The sequence below is a fragment of the Culex quinquefasciatus genome, chromosome 3 (genome assembly GCF_015732765.1).
Source record: "Culex quinquefasciatus strain JHB chromosome 3, VPISU_Cqui_1.0_pri_paternal, whole genome shotgun sequence".
Lineage (NCBI taxonomy): Eukaryota > Metazoa > Arthropoda > Insecta > Diptera > Culicidae > Culex > Culex quinquefasciatus.
In genome coordinates, this window is record NC_051863.1 from 96,186,183 (window position 1) to 96,203,756 (window position 17,574).

The 17,574-nt window shown below is 36.6% G+C and overlaps 1 protein-coding gene across 1 annotated transcript in view; it reads left to right on the plus strand.

The window, feature by feature from the left end:
- Nucleotides 1–1,301: 1,301 nt before the first annotated feature.
- Nucleotides 1,302–17,574, plus strand: part of LOC119769113 — a 46,272-nt gene continuing 29,999 nt past the window's right edge. The window contains exons 1-3 of the mRNA XM_038261014.1: nt 1,302–1,618; nt 6,343–6,468; nt 14,256–14,464. Of these exons, the coding sequence (XP_038116942.1) occupies nt 1,302–1,618; nt 6,343–6,468; nt 14,256–14,464 (652 nt within the window). The remainder of the gene's footprint in view (nt 1,619–6,342; nt 6,469–14,255; nt 14,465–17,574) is intronic.

Sequence of the window (17,574 nt, forward strand, 5' to 3'; positions counted from 1 at the left end):
CGTGTTATTTTCCGTCTCTTTTGTGTCGCTGTTCGAGTGCATGGGGTGATTGGCTATTATAATTAAATAATGGCATCAGTAGTGTGCTGCTTTACGGGACGCGCAGTTCTGTTTTTTTACCTTCTTTTTTCATTGTTTTTTCCACTCGCGTTCGTTGGCCGATGAGTTTTTTTGTGTTGTTCTCTATTTATAGTTTTCTATAAAAACGTACCTATTTTTTTGAGACTAGCAAGTCGTATTGCTGGATTAAGCCCTTTCTATTTCATTTCAATAATCATTTCAATAAATGAAGCCCTTCCTACATCACCGTTGATCGGAAGGCACGCCGACGGAGAATTTCTGGAGAATCGCGGTCGAATTAATACTATATTTAAATCCCTAGATAGCTATCTTTCCGCAGCCGGCTGCCTAAGATTTTTAAAATTTCAACCGATAAACAAATTGCTTATGGTCGCATCACCTACCACAGTGAATCCTGACCTCATACCCATCTTACTAACCCCTCAAAACTCATGTGATACTTTGTCGGAGACGCAGTCGATTTGGCGGTCCCATCACTCAAGTATCGGACTAACATTCCCATCCACTTCCCCGTGTCTTACCTCTGGTCGTGGCCGGCGTCGGTATTGATCAGCATGATAGGGACCTTTGAAAATTGCGAAGGGGTGATGATTGGTTCCTACTTTTCATCTGTGGTCCACGGAGCAATGTTTGGGGGTCCTGGTCAATAACGAAGTAGCAGCTACGGGTAGACACCAATGCTATGCTATGCTATGCCTCCCCCCTCGACTAGGGTCAGAGTCGAGGGACATAAACTTCAAAAAATATTTGCAACGGCCTAAATGCTTGTTATTATCAACCTAAACGCATATTTTTTCAATTATGAGTATAAATATAGCTGTTTTCATGTTAAAAGTACCAATAATGCTGAAGCCGTAAGAATTTATAATTAATCAAAACTATAGTCAATTGTACTGAACTGAAGCACCATAATTGCAGTATGAAATGATATTTTATAATAATAAATCAATAACAAAACATTTTTTTCCAATAAACATGCGTGGTTTGTTAATTTTTTACTCGGAGGTCAACGCCTCCAGACAAATCCACCTCTCCCTGGTCTAATAGCCACGGGGATCGGTGGTGGGCTCTTCACTGGCCTCTTTTACCAAACGCGGCGAGCTTTCGGAGAGGACTCTTCGGCTCTGGGTCGAGATGCAACAGGGGGGAAGCTGATCAGGGACTCAAAAGAAACACGGTCTTTGCATTTTCACTTGCTTTTTATTACTTACGACGGTGTCATGTGTGTGTGTGTGGGGGTTTGTGTTCGGGGCTGGCCGGCGGTACTGCGTGCTGCTGTTGGTTTTCTGCTCTCCAGTTTGCTGCGAGCTGCTGACGATGATCTCGGCGAAGCCTCGTCAGGCTCACCGAGTCGCGCACAGGTGTGCTTCTGGACGGGTGCGGATGGACCGACGGAGCCTAGCCAGGCTACCGAACGTCGGCTGGTGTTCGACCACTACGGGCTTGGTGGGAACCAAAGGGGGTGCTTTACCTCGCGGACCGAGGACGGCGGTCTGCGGGCGCCACGTCAGGACACGGGGTCAACGAGACCTTCTGGGCGAGCTTTTTGGGCGTGCTCGGCTTCTGGCTGAGACGTTTGGCGTGTCTACAGCCCGGGCTGGCCGGGGAGAACTCGGTTCCCCGACGATAGCGGTTCTACAGCTTAAAACTGTTGGGTCCTACACGTGGGTTTCGCACAATGGGGGAGGGTTAGGTTGGGTTCACTACTGGGGTTTTGTTTGAGGTTATCGGGACTTGGCATACCTGATTCCAATCTAATCACTGCTCGGGTTTTTGTCTTTTCCACTCACGGGGATACTGCGTATCCTTTGTCGGTTACTAATGTGTTACACAACCGGATCTAATAAGGACTAACTAGTGGCGAATGTTAGTCAACTCGCGTGTACTTGGCTTCGCGGTCACAGTGGAAAAGACCGATGGAATCGACCCGACCCAGTAGCTAACCTCCCCCAAAGATCATCAAGGTTCATCATGACCCTTTTTATTCATCCCATTCGTTAGTCGCACGGCAGTACACATAATTGGTGAGGAGTGTTTAACAAATTGTGTTATGTGTATTCAAAATGACCGTTGCTAATCCTACTGTGGAGTTTATTCAAACTAGTGCTCCTAAACAATTTCCTTCTATTAGCCATTGATTAAAGGACGAACGAATAACATACAATGACTAACCTATCATATATTACGCAAAACATATAGAAAATACTATTAAAAAACATCGAAACTATGGAAACGAATATTATGGCACGGGTAATCATAGTGAGTTCACTCCGAAGAGTACTATGACCGTTTGCTCTCACTCTCTATCTCTTGTTGCTCTTGGTGAGTAATAGGGTAAAATGCCACAACGGTAACACTACCCTACACCCCCTCTAAAATAAATTGACAACTTTAGTTGACAATTTATTTTCCATCTTGACTTAAAGTCTGTTGTACCCGGGTTTTGGCTATGCCTTTCGCAAATTCGACATTTCAAAAGAATTAATACTAAAACGTTAAAATAACCAAATAGATAATCTTGTTCCAATTAAACAAGTCTATGTTTAATAACGCCATTAATCTTCTCATCAATTTTTGAACATCTCTCATCCATGAATCTCAAAGTTGTTTGAGTGGAAGAGATAAGTTCCTCTCTTTTCCAAAACTTTGCTACAAACTTAAGCAGATAACTCTCTAGAATCAGATGGGATCCATCTATTGGGTTGAAAGGTTGGGATTGTTTGATTAACAAAATTGTGTTTTAAAAACGTACTGATTTATTGGAAAAAACTATGGTAATTTTGAAAGTGATTAGTGAAATTCGATAGCATTTGATTTGGATAGTGTTTGCATAACGAAAATGAACTAGTTCAAAATTTTTCTATGCTGCATCGGAAATTTTGCATTAATCAATTTTTGATGGCCTTTGCCGGTTTTATTCCGCATGAGCTAATTATGCTTGCATTCGCCAACAAATGCGTAAATTTAAATTAAAAAAAAATTGGACTATTTAGTGAATTCGCATCGATTCTGTTATCTAGTTTGCTTTCTTTGTTTCTCTGTGGCTGTCCAACTTTATATTCTTGCAGAGCTCAATTCAAAATGGAGACTCAGCCATTTTTAAACTTCACAAACAATGAAATTTTTACTTTTCACAACACTAATGGCAATAAATAATGCTTGGACAAAATTATAACTTCTACAAACACCTTAAAAGTTACGCTACAAACATGCTAAAATTTATTGAAATATTCTAAATTAATGCTCAAGAATCCGGCGGACCGGGCTTCAGATCGGCGAATGAGAAAACTCCCAAATTTTTGCCAGCTTCATCTTCGAGCTCGTACGAGTTCGTACCTCGTCTCGCTCTAACTGTACAGGGCACATATGCTGGGCCAAGTTTTGCATTGTATGCATCACCTGCCGAGGATAGTGTAAAATTTCGTTTATAAACTTTTTGACCAACTTCGTAAACGGGCGCTGGTTTTTGAAATCGTAAATTGTAGTTCTTTTACTCTTTTCGTGTGCTTTTGAAGGTTATTATAGACGGCATTGTAAATGGTACGATCTATCTTCAATTTCTTTTCAATTCGCTCTTGTTCAGTTAATTCTTTTGTTTCAACATCTAGTTTGTGATCTTCCCCACTCGCCACGATCTCGTGACCGTAAATGATTCGGTACGGACTAAACCCAGTGGACGAGTGTTTAGTATTATTGATTGTAAATTCCACTTCAGCGATTCTTGTGTCCCACAGTCGTTGGTTGTTCTTTACATAAGTTCTAATACATTGATTTATGCTCCTATTTAGTCTTTCGACAGGATTTGCTTGACTGTGATGGCGGGCATTAGTCCAATGCTGCACGTTGAATCGGTCAAGAAAGGCTTTAAAATCTTTGCTCAGAAAACAGCTAGCATTATCGCTAATTAAGATTTCAGGTACAGAATACCTCAAAACCACTGTTCCTGTAAAATTTTGATTATTAAATCCGTTCCAATTCTTCGCACGGGGACCAAAATCGTGAACTTTGAGAACAGGTCCATCAACACTAATAGATGCTGATTACCAGACTTACTTCTTGGCAAGGATTGAATAAAATCTAAAGCCAAAATTTGAAAAGGTTTTGTCGTTAATCTTTGCTTTCCCATTTCAGGGTGCTGTGAAACATTAGTTGGTTTAAACTCTTTACATGATTTGCAATTTTGTGCGTACTTCTTGATAATGGACGCCATGTTTGGCCAAAAAAACTTTTGTCTTACTTTTTCTAACAATTTCTCATAACCGATATGGAAAGAATTTTCGTGTTCTCTCCTCAAAATGTCCGAGCGCAGAGCTTCGGGGACACAAAGCTTCCACTCATACCGATAATCGAAAACGTCGCTCTTCGTCGGCACGAACTTGTAAAGTTTCCCACTCTCAATTTTATAATCTAAATGCTCATCTGGACTATTTTGAACTTTCCTAAACAACCCCGAGTACCAGTCATCAACCAACTCTTCGACCTCGATCATTTCAACCGCTCTGGACAGTGCGTCGGGGATTATGTTGTCCCTCCCACGCCTGTGTCTAATCTCGCAATGCAAACCTTGAAGTTCTATGCTCCACCTGCATAAACGGGACGAAGTTTTCCACTTTCCATTCTTGATGTAAGTCAATGCCGAAGCATCAGTAATGACTACAAAAAATGAACCTTCTATGTAAGGACGGAACTTCTCGATCGTTGAAAGGACCGCTAAGCCCTCCTTCTCCGTCGCCGCATAAGATTGCTCGGCAGGAGTCAATTTTCTCGAAAAGTATGCTATGATCTTCTCCCTTCTTCATGTTGCTGCGTCAAAATGGCGGCGATCGCCGTATCGCTGGCGTCTGACTGTATTGTAAATTGCAAATAGAAATCAGGATTGCTCAGTACAGGTGCTGAAATTAAACTTTCTTTGATTTTATTGAACGATTCTTCGGCTTGATCATTCCAGACAATAGATTTGGGCTTTTTCCGTAAAAGATTTGTAAGCGGAGCCGTTTTTTCACTAAAGTTAGAAATAAATCTTCTGTAGTAATTTGCCATGCCTAAAAAACGACGCAACGCACGAATCGATTGCGGTCTCTCATAATTCACAATTGCAGAAATTCGGTCTGGGTTGGGTCTCAAACCTTCGGGTGGCAAAATATACCCGAGGTAGGGTAACTCAGATACGCAAAATTTGGATTTATCGATGTTGATCGACAAATTGGCCTTTTGAAGTCTTCTCGCTACTTCACGCAGACTGTCAAGGTGCGCCTCGAATGTATCGTTTACGACCACAATGTCATCGAGATATACGAATACATTCGGTTCCAGTTCACCAAATCCTAAAACTTCGTCCATCAGCCGAGCCAGACTAGCCGGACTGTTGACTAAGCCGAAGGGTAACCTGGTGAACTGGAGCAATCCTCTTCCCAACACCGAAAAGGCCGTGTACTTGCGCGAACTGGGGTCAAGGGGAATTTGCAAAAACGCTTTAGTTAAATCAATTGTCGATAAGTACTTGCTTGCCCCCAGTCGGCTTAGTATACGGTCTTGGTGTGGCAAGGATAGGCGTCCTTACAGTACGATCGTTTAAACGACGAGCGTCCAGGCACAATCGAACTTCTCCGGTTGGCTTCACCACTGGCACAGTGCTCAGTGACCAATCGCTTTTACTCCTCTCAATGACCTGTTGTGCTAGAAGATTATCAATTTCAACATTAATTTTCCTTTGCATCTCCGGTGAAGTAGGATAGGGATTAATACGAACAGGCGGTGAACGTTTAAACTCATCTTTCAGATCTATGTTGTGGGACATCAAAGAGGTCGTTTCTAAACACTCCCCCACGATAGCCACCTTAAACAGTTTTTTTACTTCTTCTAATTGGTTTCTTTGTTCCACCGTAAGTTCGTTTCTATTCCCCTCCTCTTCTCCGAGCTAACATTCCATTTCCTCAATTGATACCTCCATGGGCACTGACGGACGGACTTCAAACGCCTTCCAAAAATCGCCGTAACCCAAAATTAACTTTCTTTTCAACTCAGGTGCGACAAGTGTGTTGATAATTTTCGTAGAGTTGTTAAACGTGATCGGCAAATGAACATAACCCTTGACAGGTACGCAATTTCCACCGGCAGTCTTAACCTTCACCGATGAGGGGTAAAGTGTGAGTTTCATCGACTTTACAAAGTTTTCCGACCCATTTCCCAACACTGAGCACTGAGCTCCACTATCCAGAAGCCCCAGCATTTCTCTCCCCATCACACTTACTCTCACAAAAGGTCGCTCATCTCCCTGCACTTGAACAAAGAGTTCATCGATCACTCGATCTTCGACATATTCGATACTTCTAACAGGTTCAAATCCGCTGCTGTTCAGTTCAACTTCCATCCTTGTACGAGCGGGAGGTGTGTTTTCCACGGTTTCAGCAACCCCCCTCAAGCTGAACTGTCCGCGTTTTTTGGACAAGCTGGACAATTTGTTGTGCTTACATCTGCAAATCCGCACAAACGACAAAATTTATCTTTTGGTTCAGGACATTCTGCGTAGTGATGACCAGACTCGCGACAGTTATAACACACCCCAAGTGGTGGTCTTTTGTACTGTGCAACAAGCTGGTTAAACGTCGACTTTGCAGTGCCTTCCATACAATCCTGCTTTTCCTCTCCCTTTTGTTCCCTTTCATTTCCTTCTTTTCCTTGATTTTCTACTTTCGGTTTGCTGTTGTTATTTTTCCCGTTCGTGAAAGACTTCGATTGATTTCCCGAGCTATAGAGATTGTGCTTCGACTTAGCTTTCCCTGAAGATACAACTTCATTGATTTGGGCTGAGCGCGGTCTATTCACAAACTCGGTCGGTTTCTGATACAAATTACAATTATTTTCATCAACAATTTTCCCGAGCTTCTTCAGTCGCTTAAGCGAACCGATTTTAGCACCGGTTAAAGCATTTTTGTAATCATGACGCATGTTTCTCCAGATTAGACGAAATTTCTTTTGTCGGATATCTGCTCATTCATGTTTTGGAAAATTTTCTTCATTTCATAATAATAATCTGCAAATTTTTCACCGCGAGCTTGCTTACGGTTTGTTGCTTGAACTTCCATCTGAAAATCTAAATCGTTTGGACGAAATTCACGCTTCAATTCCTTTTTCAACTCTTTCCAGTTACGAAAATCTCTACATTCAGTACCATCAATGAACCAATCTTTGGCACGACCCGTGAAAAGGTGGATCGCGGAGCGAAAAATCTCTTTATCTGACACTTTCTCTGATCTACACCTCATTTTGATCTCTTTCAAAAACTCTGTTAACATTTTTCCACCATCTTTTCCGTCATATTTCAGTTTCCACTCAGCGACAGGCATACGCTTCATGTGCTGATTCCTCTTATTCTTCTTGTTCTTTTGTTTCCTTTTTTTCTTTTTCTTTCTCTCCTCTTCTGAGTCGGACGAGCTCTCAGAACTCGAAGACGACGAGCTAGTATCAGACGAACTAGAACTCGACGAACTTGATGAAATTTCGGTCGAAGATAAACCACTAAAAGAAATTTTCTTCTTTCTCTTACTGCTCTTATTCTTGAGTCTGCGAGTCCCCCCTTTCTTCTTCTTCCTCATCAAAAGATTCAGAGTCAGAATCAGAAGATTTTGGAGTTTTATTTTTATCAGTTTTAGGATTTTTCTCCGACGCTGGGTCTTTCGACTGCAGCGCCTCCATCTTTTGCAGCTCATTTGTTACCTGCAGGAGAATTTCCTCGAGCTTTTCCTTTTGTTCAATATTTACAGCAATTTCTTGTTTCCTAGCTTTCTCACGTTCAATTTCCGCTTTCCGTCTTTGCTTTTCGTCGACAGCTGTGTCAACAACGAAATCTTTGAAAAGTTTTAATAGCGAATCAACATCTGCTACTTTACCTTGCTCATAATCGGTTAGTTTTGCAATCATATCCTGCAGTTTATCATTTCCATCCTCTTTATCCTGAATTTCTTTGTTTTCGTCTTGTTCTGTTTCCTTTTCAATTTCTAGAGCAGAAGCAGTTTCATTCAAAACGTCCAATTCGTTTTGAACTGTTTTCAAAACCTCTGAAATTTTATCTCTTATCGCTTCCTTTTCAGCTTCACTTTGACTCTCTTTTGTAGAAGCTCTAAACAAAAATTCTCAAAAATTTCAGCAATTTCAAATTGTATTTCATTAATCTTTGTTAAATATTTGTAAGCATCAGCTGAAGTCGCTAAGTGCTCAAGCCTGACACGATAGTGAATCATTCGTGTTCTTAATCTGCGTCTAACTTCTTTGTCATGCTTAGCATTTAACATTTTATGAATAAGTTTGATAGCTGTACCGGTAATTTTGATCTCATCTGGTGTCGATCTCCAAGTACGAGCCAAAGCTGCTGGTTGAACTCCCATTTCTTTTTCTTCTTTCATCCGATCTTTGAGCTTTCTTCTTTTGACACTTTCGTGCGTTTTGAAATCATACAAAATGTTTCTAATAAGTAATTCATGTTCAACTTCTTCCACTGATAGATGTGGAACATCCATAGTTTTAACAAAGTATCAACATCCATTTCAAAAATTTACAAAATAAACACTTTTATTCAAAAATATGCTAAATCACTAATATTTACACGAAATCTTGATTTCTCATGCCAAAAAGCCAAACAAATTAAAACTATTGTAATAAAACATGGCTTAAAATCTACAAATTTACAACAATCAAGATTCTTATGAATCAGGACCCAAAAAATGATGAGAATCGAAAGCAAAATTGACCCTTTCGGTCAGGGCCGTAGCCAGGATTTTTGTTCGGGGGGGGCTTGGGTGCAAAAATTCAAAGAGTACAGAAACCAGCCAATTATTTTTACTATCACTTGGTTTATGGTATAATTATTAAGATGAATTGTAAAATTGTAAAATAATGTATGCAAAAAGGTTTAAAAAGATTTTCTTCTTAAGTTTTCAATGTCTTTATTGAAGAAACTCCTTCGTCAAAAGTTTCTCTTTATTCATACAGCTAGTTTGTATTAAAGGAGTAGAGAAGAAAGTGTTTTTTTACATTTTCTTGAATTGTTTAATTGTAATTGAATTTCGTGATAAACTGTCGCTAAATTTAAAATATACATAACCTGAATAAAAATTTTGAAACAAAAAAAAATCCTTCAAAAATATCGATTTATCTAACCATAAGTATGATATTTTTGTACTTTATACTGAGAGAAAAACCCACGAACAAACTGGTAAATTTGAACTATCAAATTTCAAACCGTCTGGATTTACATTTTCAGCTGTGTGATCACTGTGATGGTTTATCTGACAAATTTGTTTCAGAATTTGAGGATTTAAAAAATTACAAAAAAACATCAGATCTTAATTAAAGGTAATTTTTAAATAAAATTTCAATGTATCGTTTCAGTGTTGCTTATCTTTGAAATTAAAAAAAAATTAAAATAAATTTTCCGATCGAATAAACGGTTAAATTTCAACCAACGAGTATCAAAAATGCTTAAAGACATTCTTATCCAGTGATATCCAGAGTCAACATATTTTAAAGTCCATGAATTCATAGAAATAATTGATTTTTGTATCGGCAAAAAATTAAATGTACAGTGCTTCGAAGTGCTTATTTCATTAAAACGCAAAAAATAACATTATCAAATTTATTGAAACTAGTGTACAAACTGTTTAACAAGTAATTTCAATGAAAATGATATAACAGCAACTTCAATCAAAGTTTGTATTGTTCTTTATCGTGTAAGGACTAAGAACCATTGGAAATTGGTCCATTAGTTCCTGAGACACATCTTCTTGAAATAAAAATAAACTTGTACGATAAAAATATAAATGCGAACACGATTAACAAATTAAAATCTTCAATTTACTTATTTCTTTATTTTGAAATGACTTTTGACAGTTTTGACAGTTTGACTGAATTATTTTTAAAATAATCGTTGATAACCAATATGATTTTAAAAGGTAAAGGAGGAAAATAACGTAAAAGTGAATTGGTTGTGCTGGTTATAGAAAGCCTTTCTGTATCTTTCTGAACAAAAACAAAAACACAAATGAAATAATTTTTGGATTTCTGAGATTTAACTAATAAAAATTATGTTGAATAATATAGAATTGTAACCATTTCTTAGAATCGATGTTTATTCAAGAAATATCTTGACTCTGGGAACAAAATCCTGCACATTTTATGGTTTAGAAATTTTATATTCGAGAAACCTTGCTAAATTAAAAGTAAAGAAAACTTTATGTAAGGATTCATAAATCAATTAGATTTTTCCTGTAAATCTAATCTTAGTCTGCACTAGAATTCAAACATAAAAATATTTGAAGCATCAAAAAATTAAGATTAAAACAAATATTTAATGAAATGTTTGAATATTTTTTATTGAATATCTTTATTTTGAAATGATTAAAATTTATTTTTATAAAAAATCAGGATTTTTAGCATTAATTATTTAATTATTTTTATAGTTTTTGTTATTTTGCAATTTCTGATTTTTGTAAAATTATCATGTGTTTATTGTAATCTTAAATTTATGATGTTTTAAAAGTAAAGAAAACTTTATGTAAGAATTCCTCAACCAAGTAGATTATTCCTGTAAATCTAATCTTAGTATGAATTTTGCTACAAGAACCATATTTTACATTCAAATGAAAATAAAAAAAAAATGTCCTGTATACGGAGACTCTTAAAACTCCATCCAAAAATGCTCAAGAAACAGCCAAGAAAAGATTTACGGAAAGATTTTGCTTTATCGGTACGCAGCTGAAAAGGAACAGAAAAAACGGCTTTGGATATTTCTTCGGGTGCAATATGTGTTGATGAGATTTTTATTTGTTTATTTGAATGCGACTGATAATAACGTGTGAAAAAAATGTATTCGCTAAAATAATATTGAAGAATTGCCACATGAAGCTGGCTGTCAAAATGCTGAATCTTTAAATGCCGAATATGTTAAGAATGGATTTTGTTTTTTGCTCAGAATTAAGTTTAAAATAAGAGAAAAGTCATTACAATAATCAATGGGACAATAATGGTATTTTTAAAATTTTGATATTTTTTTATTTATAATTATTTTATTTATGTTTTAGTTTTTGTTTTTCGTTCTATTGATATTTTTTTAATTATTATGTTTAATTGTTATTATACATTTTGTGATTTTTATTATTGTTATTTTTGATTTCTGGCTTTTCTTTGTCTCATACCAAAATATTTGAAATCTAAAATTTAGAAATTTAAAAGCAGTAAAATTTTTAAATTCTCAATTAGACCGTTGCAATCATTATTCTGAACTTTATGTTACTAAACTCTGGCCAAAGTCGACAGGGTAGAGCAAACAATGAAAAATATAAAAATTTAAATTACAAGCCATTGGTTTATCATTTTAAAAGTGTTTCAAAACCTCACTTTAAATCAGTACAGTTGTTTTGCATCATTAGTTTTCAAAATATCTAGTTGCTGGCGAAAAGCTTTTTTCGTGAAAAAAAACTTGCCGCTGTTCAACGAAATGTTACAAACATTTTAAATATTTTTAAACGAGCCCAAACATGTCGTACATGATTATCAATGCAGAAAAAACATTTCAAATTTGTTGTCACTGCTCCTAAAAGGACTTAATCGAAATAAGTTATGAATACAAAAATAACTGTTTTCAGTTGATTAGACTTCCATTTTCATTGAAGCTGTGAGGCTATTTAAAAAAATATTGCATTTGCCCTCTGCCCCTTTTGAAAGGGTGGCAACATAAACTTTGGAAAATATTTACAATGAAATACAATAATAAAGAAATTTTAAAATCTTCATAATGGAAATTCTAATCCATAAAATCCAAAAATTTGAAATGAAAAAGTTTAAAAATGAATTATTTATCAGAAATTTAACAATTTGAAAATGATGTTTAATTAATTTAATTGCAGAGTTTTTGAATCCAAGCTTTAATTTTCTTTTTTACATTTTGAATATTTTTATCATTTTAAGTCTTGCTTCAAAATCGCAAGCTCATGCACCAAGCGAAAATTAGTTGATAATAAGGATTCACTTTGTTGATCTTTCGATTTTTGATATATTAAATAAAAATTGGAGAGTGGCCACGGTGGAAACAAATAAATGTGACCAAAAGTAAGCATTTTGGACGAGTGGTTTCGGGAAATAAAGTAATAAAAAAAAGTAATAAAAATTACACACAGATATTTCTTAAGCATTTTTCTTTAAGGTCTCAGATATGTAACTAACCATATTCTAAAACCAAAAGATAATATTAGAAGTGTATTTCTGATAACAGTCGAAATTAGATTTTGAAAACAAAATCTGAATTTTGTAGAAATTATGGCATATTTTGAAAAATGTAGAAAAAAACATTTGTTAATAGTATGAAGGTCCTCAAAATATAAGGGGTTTTAATGCAAATAAAGAAGGGTTATTAATTTTGCAGTTCAAATTCGACAAGCCGATTATCCAAAAGTTCGAAGGACTTCGGATAATCGAATCATGAACAAATTTAAAACGTTTTTTTATTTGCTTGCTTTTAACATCAAATTCGGCATCTGCAACCACATTTGAGTTAGATTTGAACAATATTTCTTGGCCACCATTTTGGCCGCCACTTTGAATCTAAAAATTCTAAATTATTTTATGTTTCTTCAGGGGTCATACTTAAGTTCGAGCCTTCTATCGGATGGGAAGTAAAACATCGGTCCATTTGCGTAAAAGAGATTTTGGGTGGCTCACCACACATAACCTTCGGACGCCTAGAAATGAGCAGAAACTTGCAACAGAGACCACAAAAGACCAGGAGGTCGTTAAAGTGGATAATTTTTTTTTTACTTATGTTCGACTATCATAATTAAGACAACGAGATTTAAGGATTTTTGCTAAAAAATTATTAGCTTCCAAAAATGGCAATTTTTGCGCAACTAACAGGTGCATTGCCAGGCAAGCTAGCACAGACATGAGTTTAAAAATTAATTATTTCTATGTAGCCCCGGATATTGCTATTTTCGAAGGCTAATAACTTTTTAGCAAAAAACCCAAAAAATAAGGTGTCTTCGGGAAAGTTTTTTCCAAATTTAAAGAAGATATGAGTTATGAAAATTGGTAAGAACTGGGTAGTTATTGCGCCTTACACAGGTCAAAAACTGAAACAGTTGCTTTTCTCCATACATTTTGACGATTTTTCGCAAACTTGGTGGTCAGTGGTCATAAAAGCTCAAATTTGGAACTTAGGCTAGTGCTCAATCTTTGATTTTAGGGGTAGCCTCAAGAAAGCCCAGATTTGGACCACCCTAACCAATGTATTGCTAAAACTATGGGATAAATGAAATGTTACTGAAGGGAACGATGTTCAAATCTGCAGCTCAATTTTTAAATATTGGATCCATAATCTACGAAAACTGAGCTCGGCAATGGGCAGGAAAATTACTTCGTTTGATCAATCTATTCTTGATTCTCTATCTTACAAATTATTTCTGTGGAGAGAACACACAATCATTGTTTTGAGATTATTTTTAAGGTAGTACACACAATCATTATTTTGAGATTTTTTTAAGGTAGTACAATTTAAAAAAAATGGAAAAATTTCGGGGGCTGCAGCCCGGTAGCCCACCCCCTGGCTACGGGCCTGCTTTCGGTCGTAAATCAGTCGCGAGCAACTATTTGGTATTTTTAACCCTTCAATACTCTCTCTAATGACCGTACGCGCACCGGCAATAAAACACAAATCTTATCAATTCGTAGTGACGATGAGAATCGTGTCACAATTGAACATTCCACCCTTTACTCTGTAGAGCACACAACAGATCTACACCTTGGCCCAAACACTCTCCACTCTAGCTTGTTTCCCTGAACCCGTGATCAGCTTGGTTGATTATAGTTGGGCGCCAATTGTTAGTTTTTACTCGGAGGTCAACGCCTCCAGACAAATCCACCTCTCCCTGGTCTAATAGCCACGGGGATCGGTGGTGGGCTCTTCACTGGCCTCTTTTACCAAACGCGGCGAGCTTTCGGAGAGGACTCTTCGGCTCTGGGTCGAGATGCAACAGGGGGAAGCTGATCAGGGACTCAAAAGAAACACGGTCTTTGCATTTTCACTTGCTTTTTATTACTTACGACGGTGTCATGTGTGTGTGTGTGGGGGTTTGTGTTCGGGGCTGGCCGGCGGTACTGCGTGCTGCTGTTGGTTTTCTGCTCTCCAGTTTGCTGCGAGCTGCTGACGATGATCTCAGCGAAGCCTCGTCAGGCTCACCGAGTCGCGCACAGGTGTGCTTCTGGACGGGTGCGGATGGACCGACGGAGCCTAGCCAGGCTACCGAACGTCGGCTGGTGTTCGACCACTACGGGCTTGGTGGGAACCAAAGGGGGTGCTTTACCTCGCGGACCGAGGACGGCGGTCTGCGGGCGCCACGTCAGGACACGGGGTCAACGAGACCTTCTGGGCGAGCTTTTTGGGCGTGCTCGGCTTCTGGCTGAGACGTTTGGCGTGTCTACAGCCCGGGCTGGCCGGGGAGAACTCGGTTCCCCGACGATAGCGGTTCTACAGCTTAAAACTGTTGGGTCCTACACGTGGGTTTCGCACAATGGGGGAGGGTTAGGTTGGGTTCACTACTGGGGTTTTGTTTGAGGTTATCGGGACTTGGCATACCTGATTCCAATCTAATCACTGCTCGGGTTTTTGTCTTTTCCACTCACGGGGATACTGCGTATCCTTTGTCGGTTACTAATGTGTTACACAACCGGATCTAATAAGGACTAACTAGTGGCGAATGTTAGTCAACTCGCGTGTACTTGGCTTCGCGGTCACAGTGGAAAAGACCGATGGAATCGACCCGACCCAGTAGCTAACCTCCCCCAAAGATCATCAAGGTTCATCATGACCCTTTTTATTCATCCCATTCGTTAGTCGCACGGCAGTACACATAATTGGTGAGGAGTGTTTAACAAATTGTGTTATGTGTATTCAAAATGACCGTTGCTAATCCTACTGTGGAGTTTATTCAAACTAGTGCTCCTAAACAATTTCCTTCTATTAGCCATTGATTAAAGGACGAACGAACACGAAAAAAAAAAGGTTTCCGAAAATCATGCAAATCGTACCATGAAATCGTGAATATCGCGATTTTTGAACTATGCATAATGGGCACGAATTATCCAGGAATCGTGAATAAATATGCATGACTTTCCATGACCGATTTCACTCGTAAACGTGAATAATATTCATGATTTCATGAAATGGATGCATGAAGTCGTGAAAAATATTCACGATTTCATGAATAAAAATTCATGATTACGATAAAAAAATATACCTCGTGAATTAAAATTCATGATTTCATGCATAAAATTCATGAAATCATGAATTTTTATGCATGACTTCGTGCACAAAATTCATGAAATCTCGAATTATTTTTACGATTTGTAAATGAAGGCGTAAAAATATTCGCGATTTCATGCTCACAATTCATGAAAAAATGTAAATAAATCATGAAATCGTGAATTTTATTCATGAATTCGTGCACAAAATTCATGAGTTCTGGAATATTTTTTATGATTTATTTTTGAAGGCGTAAAAAAATTCGTGAAATCATCTATAAACTTCATGAAATCATGCATAAATTTCATGAATTCGTGATTTTTTTTTATGAAATCATGAATTTAATTCACGTTTACGAGTGAATTCGGGCATGTCTAATCATGCATATTTATTCACGGCTCCTGGCTTATTCGTGCCCAATATGCATAGTTCAAAAATTCGTAAAGTAAAACTCGTAATATTCACGATTTCATGGTACGATTTTCACAATTTCCGGATTACTTTTTCTGTACATTTACCATATCGTGCCACTGGGGCACATACCGGAATTGACAAGGAATCCTGTTTTGTGAAAAAACGGAGCACATTTTATGTGATTCCAATGTACTATGGCCCCACCTGGCCACTTTGGAACCGGTCACCGGTTACCGGTGGTCACTGGGGACATTTCGGAATGTGCAAGGAACCCTGTCATGTGACATATCAAAATTCATGAAATTCAAATCTTTGGCCATTTTATGTGATGCCAATGAAATCTGGCCCCACCTGGCCACTTTGGAACCGGTCACCGGTTACCGGTGGTCACTGGGGACATTTCGGAATGTGCAAGGAACCCTGTCATGTGACATATCAAAATTCATGAAATTTAAAACTGTAGCCATTGTATGTGATGCCAATGTACTCTGCCTCCATCTGGCCACCTTGGAACCGATTACCGATCACTGCGGAAGAATTCTGAATTTACAAAGGTCCCAGTTATGTGATGTTCAAAAATGCTTTAAATAAATTAAAAATACAATCATAAATTTAGTAAAACCAACATTCAAAAACTTGACATGAGCATTTCGGAAACGTTAATTGGGTACCGATCGTTACTATACAAAAATACAACGGAAACTTAAATTAAATACAAAAAGACCTAAGGGATTTCTTGTACAGTCCAGACTCGATTGTCTGATGAACTAATAATAGAAAAATCGATAATTCAATTCAATTCAATTGTGTTTTTATTAGAATTTAACAGTTCTGCTCCAGGATGTTACATTTGCAATTCAGAGATTTGGAGAACCTTTCAACTGAGATCAATTCATAAGCCTTTACAGGGAGGGTACATGTTTCTAAGTTTAGATGTTGCTAGCTGCGTGCTCTTTTAGGGAAAATATTTAGGGAAAAAACCCTAGAAAAATCGATAATTCGTATAATAAAGCCATAAATTTTTTGTCTCATTAATAACTTCAATTACAATAAAGTGATTAATTACAATAAAAGGATTTATTTTTGTGAATGCAGATGATCAAACACTTTAATTTGACGCAAATAGAGTCATAGAGAGTTGAATTGAAAATAAAAAAAAACCGAAATTCTTAAAATACTCAACAAAATAAAATTCTTTAAAAACTTCAAAACTCAAAATATTTAAAATACGCAAAATAAATTAAATACTTCACAAACTCAAAATAATTGAAATACGCAAAATACATAAAATAAATAAAATGCTCATAAAACTTAAAATACTTGAAATACCTAAAATACTTTTTTTGTATACTTTATTATAGAGTTTTAAACTCTTCAAATACTTCAAATACTTCAAATACTTCAAATACTTCAAATACTTTAAATAATTTAAATAATTTAAATACTTTAAATACTTTAAATACTTTAAATACTTTAAATACTTTGAATACTTTAAATACTTTAAATACTTTGAATACTTTAAATACTTTGAATACTTTAAATTCTTTAAATACTTTAAATACTTTAAATACTTTAAATACTTTAAATAATTTAAATACTTTAAAAACTTTAAATACTTTAGATACTTTAAATACTTTAAATACTTTAAATACTTTAAATACTTTAAATACTTTAAATACTTTAAATACTTGAAATACTTTAATTTCTTTAAATACTTTGAATACTTTAAATTCTTTAAATACTTTAAATACTTTAAATACTTCAAATACTTCAAATACTTTAAATAATTTAAA